This window comes from Urocampus carinirostris, chromosome 3 (genome assembly GCF_059441175.1).
Source record: "Urocampus carinirostris isolate Australia breed hairy pipefish chromosome 3, RoL_Ucar_1.0, whole genome shotgun sequence".
Taxonomy (NCBI): Eukaryota; Metazoa; Chordata; class Actinopteri; order Syngnathiformes; family Syngnathidae; genus Urocampus; species Urocampus carinirostris.
Window position 1 is genome coordinate 15,939,175 of NC_142351.1, and position 8,747 is coordinate 15,947,921.

Sequence of the window (8,747 nt, forward strand, 5' to 3'; positions counted from 1 at the left end):
TATGGTGGATAAAATTGGAAATGCATAGTTACAACTGACACTGCATATAGTAACTGCTCTGCCTTAGAAAAATATAGACTGGTCCTGAAGGGCTTTCTTGTGGTTAACATGTTCATTGTTGGTTGCTAAAAAAAAACAAAAGAGAAGCGCAGAACTTCCCCAGGTACCAACTTTCTAAATCTCATTTCAAATCCTCTTATTTGTTTTGCTTTGGACAATAATTGTCTGGAAGTTAGGCCTGGGTGATAAAACGATTCGATAACTACAGTAATATAATTTTTGCCAGAATAAATAACAAAAACATTTGATTAGAAGTCGATAATTTCAACTGTAATCAAACGACCGGAGCGCTTGAGAAAATGGGGGCGCTGATGTAATGACAATGCAAGTTTCAGACTAACATTCAAGAAACTGACAAGGACGAGACAATTATTTCACAGTAATAGAGGCTCACACTGAGTCAAAGCGAAAGAAATACAACACGATCAAAATGAGCAATAAAGAAACTGTGGGTATCACCAAGCATTCCCAACTGAAAGCATGCTGGAAAAAGTCATAAACAGGAGATTTATTAACTCTTTTTTGTTAACTTTGAGTCATTTTAACATCCCTCATATTTGTGAAATGCTGTGTAGTATTTTTTAATCATGCATCTTTGTTATGACATTAAATATTGATAAAAGCAACATATGGTTTGGTCAACTTTCATTTGGGGCAAAAATTAGTATTAAAATGTGAAAGAAGATTTGATAATTATTGTGGTAATTATTGATATAAGCTGATGAATGTTTTATCGTGATAATTTAAATCATATCACAGCTTACCATGAGTATTAAACATAACTTGAATGAAGACTTTGGTTGATGGAAACGTTTTGTACAAAATTACGAGAACTAACTTGAATTGTTGTTAGCACGTCTTAGGTTAGCCTCGGATGCATCTATATAGTTAGCAATCCTAACGGGGACTTTTTTGTACTTTGTTTTTGGGTTTATCGGCAACCTTATACATGTAATGGTTGAGGCCACTGGCTGCATAAAAAGCAGTTAAAGAAAATAAGTCTGGTTATTTGGGATGTTGTTTACTAGCTGTCTAGCTGGTGAAAAAGGGGATACTCTGTAGAAAGGACAGCATAGTAACCATTTATGAATGACATAATTAATTTTAGAGGTAAAACCAGTTGTGTTAATGTGTAGTTTGTGTTTTGTAAAATAAATAATTTTTATTTAAATGTATTTTTTTCATACAACCTTAGCTCTTACTGTAGTTACTGAACTTACTGAAGTTCCATGCATCTCATAGTGCAGTGCGCTGTTATATTTGGCCTCTCAGATATCCTTATGGCACCTTATACATGAAAAATATATCAAATATATAAATCTCCTGGTAATCCGTCCCTAACCACGGCGGTGCAGTGGCACAGTTCAAGTCTTGGGAACCTCCTGCGTGGGTTCAAATCCAGCTCCAGACTTCCTGTGCGGAGTTTGTATGTTCTCACCGTGCTTGCGTGGGTTTCCTCCGGGCACACCGGTTTCCTCCCACATTCCAAAAACATGCATTTCAGGTAAATTGGCCGGTCCATATTGTCCCTAGGTGTGAATGAGCGAGTGAGTTGTCTGTCCCCGTTTGCCCTGCGATTGGCTGGCAACCAGTTCAGGGTGTCCCCTGCCCACTGCCCGATGATTGCTGGGATGGGCTCCAGCACCCCCGCGACCCTACTAAGGATAAGCGGTGTAGCAAATGAGATGAGATGAGATATAAATCTCCTATCTTGCTATATTTGGATCCCCTCCATTACGGAATGTTTGCAGTCACACAGGAGCAACAATTTAAATTTTTCTTCTGTGCTAACAAGAGAATCCTGAAAGCTGTCTGATACTCAGGTAATACATTTGATGTGTGTTATCTTACGTGATACAGAGATTCTTGGATTTTGGCCTTCACTTTAGCATGCCCCGTCTTCAGGCCTGACACCAAAATGATATTTCCCTGTTTTCCAACACGCTCCATTTCAGATATGTATTCAGGAGGTGTGTAAGTGGATTCAGAAAACTTCAGGAACCTTGGGAAGAGATGAGATACAGAAACGTTAACTTGCAGTTATTTGTTTTTTGATCAAAAGCAATTGTTTATACATCATGAAAGCTTATGGTTGTTGAGGTAAAAACTAATTTTGTTGTAATATCACACTCGTATCTCACATCATAATCCCGAATTGATTCTGCAGCTAGACTCACAAAATTCCCACAGCATATGTTCAAACCCATTTAGACAAGGCTCTTTGTGCTTGAAAGCATAGCACTAAATTCCATGCAAACACACAGGATTGTAGAAATATTTGGTCTCCATACAGCAGGCAAACTCAGAAAGTAACAACTGATACGGTCCTTAAACTTTAATTAAAAAACTAAATGAGGAGCTGGTGGTCAATATTGTTATGAGACACCATAGTGGTTGATGTCTGAAGGGCACTTGGATCTCTAACTGAATGCTTAAATATTAAGAAAGAAACCGGTCTAATTGTGAATGATTAACCCCAGAATTTAAGAAGGCACTCATATCTCATAAGCGACCTCATTCTGAATATAACAAAATATTATTGACCAGAGAAGACGTGTAATTCCATTTCTATCAAATCATGTGCATACGAACAACATACCGTAATGAATTATAGGAATCAGAAAATCCGTTTACATCTGCATCAGTTACTAAACTCCAGTCAAAAACTAGACCTGCAAGTGTGCTGAAGGTGTTTCCTGTGAAGGAAAGAAAAGTACAAAAGTCATGCATGATTTTTCCTCCTGCTCACACAACATTATCTTCGACTGGAGTAGGTAATTTATATTTAGGTTTGAAAACGTATTCACTTGTTGCTCGATAAAAATGTGGAGAAAGTTTATCAGACAACTTGTAACCAGAATCAGCAAGTACAAAACTAAAGGGCATTTGATGGGAGAAACTGCTGCAATGTACTTTACAGCCTCAGGGGTATTTTTGTAAAGGGGTATGAGACATACACTCATCTGAAACAATCCTGATCAAACCATCTTTAAATATTATGTAATGACATGTAAATGCTTTCATTAAATAGCCTATCAACCATAATTCAAAAGAGGATAAATCGGGTAATAATGTAGGAGTAGTTCATCTTTATATATTTCTGCAAGAGATTGTCATTTCAAAAGATCATTACTCCAAGGACATTTTAATGCCCCATTACTTGAGAGGCATTTTAGACTTGACAAGTTGGCTACTCGTGTTTTCCCGGAGGTCTACTTGGTGCTAAAGCGAGTACCATGTGTAAGACCTAAGGCCTTTATCAGTTTGATTTGCTCCACCTAGAGTAGATCTTCAGTTGTCACTCCTTTGTTTACACACAAGCAACTTGCACCTGCAATTCCACCAAGGAGGGAGAATTTCAAACGACTGAGGCAAATAAGGTTGAAATGTTTGCAAATAGTAAAACGACCGTTTCTCAATGTATTTCATAGTAACAGAGAGAGACAGAACAATTTGATGGTCTATTACGATCACCACAAATGCATACTTTGTTAGAAGTGAAACCAACAAAACAAAAATATACAATCAACATATGCCTAGTTAATCTCAGAAAAATCTTGAAACATTAATAACACATTAAACTTATAACTGCTCAATATTAAGTTCGTCGTTTACAGAGCCGACCACTTACGTGCCAGTGTTTATGTTTGGATTGAGCAGCTACAAGACTTTCTCGGAAAACATAAAAAATGAAACGAAAAGGAATATAGATCAAACCAGAACAACCTGGATGTGTTAATTAGCTGGGTTATGGGAATAATGAATAGAGCAACAATAGACCAACGCTATAATGAGAGCAAGATAATCTTGTGAGCACCTTCAGAGTCCAGTGCATTAATTTCAAGTGCAAGGGGTGAATCCTCCAGGTGTAGCTCTCTGGTGGTCGACACAACGGTGATATCATAGATCACGTCGACAATTGCGTCACAGCGTAGGACCTGTCCTGTCACTGTTGATAAAGAACAACACACCACATATACTAAAATATCTAAAATGTATTCAAATAAAAAATAAAAAAGCATAGAAGCTTGCATGACGTTTGTAATGCACTACATATAAAACACTTCTAAATTTACCAAAAAATACAAAAACAATTGAAAAATACTTAAAAAAAGGAAAGACAGGGTACAGTAATTGTGATTAGATTTGTTTTATTGTATACAGCACAATGGATTTATATTTTTCCAGTGATATTTACCAACATCTTCAGCCAGAATGATGCTTGTCAATCTGGAGGGTTGCGTTGACATAGCTTGAAGAAGCGCCCTTCTGGAGCAGCCTCTGTCTGTGTTTACATTTATGGGCTGGATGCTCACGACCTCTGGTCGAGTTGATGTCCTGGAAGTACATAAAAATTATTGGAAAAGCACAGTGATATCTGCCTATGAAAAAACAACCAATTTCAGCGGAAAGGATTATGAAAGTTGAACAAACAAACGAATTTTGTTTATTTAGACACAGCACAAAAAACGCATCAATTGTTAATTGACAAAAGGTTAAGAATACTAACAATTTGCACACAAACAGCTGTACAATACAATACATAAAACATTTGCCTAAAGGGAATAAGCTGAAGCTTTTAAATGCAAGCATTAAATCTTCAGTTAATCAGTTTTGTAATAACCAGCGTCTGTTATCAATAACTGTGTTTACTTCTTTTTGTGGTGACAACCCACCTATAGCATAAAGGCAACTTTTTTGTTAACGACCGAAAAACGCAATCAAATGGTTCAGCCTTCTCCCTCCGTGCTCTGCACACAAATTGAAATATACGTCACAATGATACCCATCTCTACAGTCTTGTCTTTGGAATCAAAACTGAAACGGAGGTGACCATTCACCTTCATTTAAACTGGTGGAAGCAGTTCTTTTAACACAATAAATAGTAATAATAAGAATAATAATGAAAATAGGGGATCTATATTTGAAAACGGGTTTGATGAAGCAGATTGTGTTGCATAAAAATAAATAAATGTAATTGAGGGAAAATCTTGCTCATTTTTGGGGGGGTTTTCATGATTATTTTTTTAATTTGCTAAAAAAAAAACTGGCAGAAAATACAAAATACAACAAAATTATTAACCAAAATAAATAACCTTTGTTACCTCCTAAACCATTGTGAAAACAAATAGGAAAACGTGATAATTTGCGCTTTAAAAAACAACAACATGAAACTGGTCCCGAAATATATTTTTTCAACATTTTAAACGAAAAGTGTGCCTCGAGATTATTACATGAAAAAGTGTGATTCCAAACAAGTTTGAGAAACACACTGAATTAAAGTATTAAAAGTGTGACTGCATGCTTAAAAGCTAATCATCCGTACACTGCAGCTACTTATTTACTAGGAAACTGGTGAGGAGCTTCCGATTCCTTCTTTTTTTCTATATCAATTGTTAAATTATCCATAGAATCATTCTAAAGAGCAACTTTGACAGTGATCATTAAAATAATAAGAAAAAAAATGATGAATGAAAAAATTCATGAAATTACTAAGATTAAGGAGCAATGAACTGTAATAAAACGTCTACTTGTAATAATTACAAGCAGACTAGAGAAAGCCACCATTTTGTAAGTATCTTCACTTGTTCATGAAATGAAATGATCTGCATATCTATAGCGCTTTTCAAGTCAATGACTTCCCAAAGCACTTTACAATGTGCTCCACATTTCCCAATAGCGGCCTTGTATTGCAGCCATGTAAGACGCTAACCTGCTTATTGGGGGTATTAGGGGTTCAGTGTCTTACCCAAGGACACTTCGACATGTAACACGGACGAGCCGGGATTCCAACTGATATCCCTTGATCCCAAGACAAGCGCTCTACCTCCTGAGCTACTGCCGCCCCAGAACTTCATCCATGATCTGCACCGCTTATCCTCAGTAGGGCCGCGAGGGCGCTGGAGCGTATCCCAGCTATCTTCGTGTAGTGGGCGGCGGACACCTCGAACTGGTTGCCAGCCAGTCGCAGGCAACTAACTCGCCCATCCACGCCTAGGGACAATGTGGACCGCCCAATTAACCTGACATGCATGTTTTTGGAATGTGGGAAGAAACCGGAGTGCCCGGCAGAAACCGACGCAAGCACGGGGAAAACATGCAAACTCCACACAGGAAGGTTTTGACATTGCACAGTGTTTATCAAACTCATGGCCTGCGGGCAAAATGTGGCCTGCCACATAATTTTAAGTAGAGTGTGAGACAATGCCAAGAGAAGCATCAGAGTATTTTCATCGCTTTACACAATGATTTGCAATTTTACATACAGTGCTGCGAGAAAGTATTGCCCCCATCCTGATTTCTGTGTTTTTTGCTTATTTATCACTCACAATTGTTTCAGACCATCAAACCATTTTTTAACATCACAGAGACAACCAAAGGTACTACATAATGCAGTGTTGAAATGTTAATACCATTTATTAAGGCACAAAAAACAAATCAAAACCTATTCGGCTGTATGTAAAAACGTAATTGCCCTCTGAACCTAAAAGCGAATTGGGCCACTCTTCTTTGCAAAATTGTTTAGAATCTGTTAAGATTTGTCAATTTAATAGCACTCTTACTTGTGAAATTTGCGGTAAGACGTTTTACATTGAGTGACGTCATTACGCACACACCATATTTCGTTTTGCTGATTGCCATGTTGGATTGAATGGAGCCGTGTTCTTGTTTGCTTGCTGTTAAGAATATATATTCTTAAAGGCTGAACCACAATGTCCTGCTTCTCTTCTCACGCATGGGGAAACTGCACACCCTGTCATATCCTTAACAGAATCTGCCATATTGGAGGGTTTTCTAGGATGAGCTGCCTGTGTAAGGTCACACCACAGCATCTCAAGTGGATTCAATTTCAGACTTTGACTTGGCAACTCCAGAATCTTTTTCTGTTTTTTAGAGCCTGCATGGGTTTCCTCGGGTTAAATAAACGGTTGTGGAAATTAATTAAAATGTTGTTTGGTTTAATTTTAACAAATTTAAGTCAAGTCACATTTATTTGTATTGTCTTAATCACAAAAAAATATCTCAAGTGACTGCACTGTTGATAAACACTATAAGAGATTAAATATTCGTGAGAGAAATAAATATCGAGAAAAAAAAAAGCTTATAATCGTTTTATAGTCATATCTTAAATCCCTGAATCACAATATAACGTTGAGCCACCAAAAAGAGCCCCAGACTTCCAGATAATGCACACTTTTTATGAAATTTCGAAAGTATTTTAGCTCAGGGGGTAGAACGCTCGTTTTGGGATCAAGAGGTCGCATGTTCGATTCCCGGCTCCTCCGTGTTATATGTCGGAGTGTCTTTGTGCAAGGCACTGAAACCCTATTGCCCCCAATAGGCAGGTAGGCGCCTTGCAGGGCTGACTACCTATTGGTGTGTGAGTGTGTGTGTGAATGGGTAAGTGTGAAGCACATTGTAAAGCGCTCTGGGAGGTCTTCGTTGAATTGAAAAGCGCTATATAAATGCAGACAATTACCATTTTTTTCTACCATGTGGCCCACGAGCTAAAATTGGTCTGACACCCTTCCTGTACAGTATGCACGTGATGAGAGGAAGTAATAAGACACTTCTACACTCAAGTGAGCATGTCCACATTTCTCTTTACTCACCATCGGTAGCAGCCTTCATTCGTTTCCATCGTGAAGTTAATACGTGTACTTCTGGCAAGCGGGAGCAAGACTTTGGGCATGTTAAGCTTGGAACAGCCATTGTTTTTAAAACAGCTAATGAATGACAGTAAAAGTAACGCGAACCGCATTTCCGCTCAATGCTTGTAGCTGAACCAAATGAATTGAAACCGCTATAAAGTTATTTTGCCTCATTAAAATATGGCTAGTGATATATTTGTTGAGGGGTTCCGTAAAGAGAACAAATCAATTTACCAATTTAAAAACAAGTCACATTGACAATAGCTAATAGAGCCCGCCATTAGCAACTATTGGATTTGAGAACACGCGAGGAGTGAGCCAACGTCACTCGTCAACAAGTATGACGCGTTTTCTTAAAGGTACACTCACACTCAGTTCGCGAGCGATGACAAATGGCGATCGGTGAGAAAAAATAATAACACCGGTTACTTCCTTGTCTTTTGGAAGTAATTAAAAATAATTACTGATAATACTCAATTGAGATAGTAAGGTATGAGGAAAAAATATTTGTATTCATTTTTAATCTTTCTATTCGTCAGGTAAAGAGGACGATTCTCCTCAGATTAATAATGAAAAAGAAATACATTTAAATAAATGATGGGGAGGGTATTTAAGGTGTCCTTAAATTTGGAAGCTAGATATCTTCTCTATTAAGTATATGTTGACAATGCTCAACTGAGTTCAAAGAGCCTTTATGCTTTTTTTTCCACACCGTGCCTATGTAACGGGTGTAATAATAACTTTTGTTTTATTGAAATTCCTGCTGAAATATGTTGTATAGTTTCTGTATAAGTGTCCTGCAATGATGAGTCCAACAGTGCCACCTGCTGGTTTGTGGTAAGGTTTGGTTTGGCTTTAGACTTTGCGACAGGAAGGTGGAGGTTTTTGGCAGTCTACAACGAGCTGCCAACAGTAAGACACGATCTTTTGGTGCTCCGCAAAAAGTTAATTTCAAACATTGAAACCACAACTGACAAATCTCTCAACATGCACAGTAATGTGATTGATGTTGTCAAGCTGTTTGGATTTATTTTC

At 37.7% G+C, this 8,747-nt stretch overlaps 1 protein-coding gene across 2 annotated transcripts in view; it reads right to left on the reverse strand.

Moving 5' to 3' along the window:
* The window catches only part of nup210 (nucleoporin 210), a 46,153-nt gene extending 38,132 nt beyond the window's left edge, over positions 1 to 8,021 (reverse strand). The window contains exons 1-5 of one of the 2 annotated variants that reach the window (XM_088330836.1): positions 7,674 to 8,021; positions 4,259 to 4,398; positions 3,878 to 4,009; positions 2,660 to 2,756; positions 1,912 to 2,062 (exon numbers count right to left, since the gene is read on the reverse strand). In XM_088330836.1, coding sequence (XP_088186962.1) covers positions 1,912 to 2,062; positions 2,660 to 2,756; positions 3,878 to 4,009; positions 4,259 to 4,398; positions 7,674 to 7,822 — 669 coding nt within the window. In that variant the 5' untranslated portion in view covers positions 7,823 to 8,021. The remainder of the gene's footprint in view (positions 1 to 1,911; positions 2,063 to 2,659; positions 2,757 to 3,877; positions 4,010 to 4,258; positions 4,399 to 7,673) is intronic. The other variant, XM_088330837.1, reaches the window with a different exon arrangement.
* Between the last annotated feature and the right edge of the window lie 726 nt (positions 8,022 to 8,747).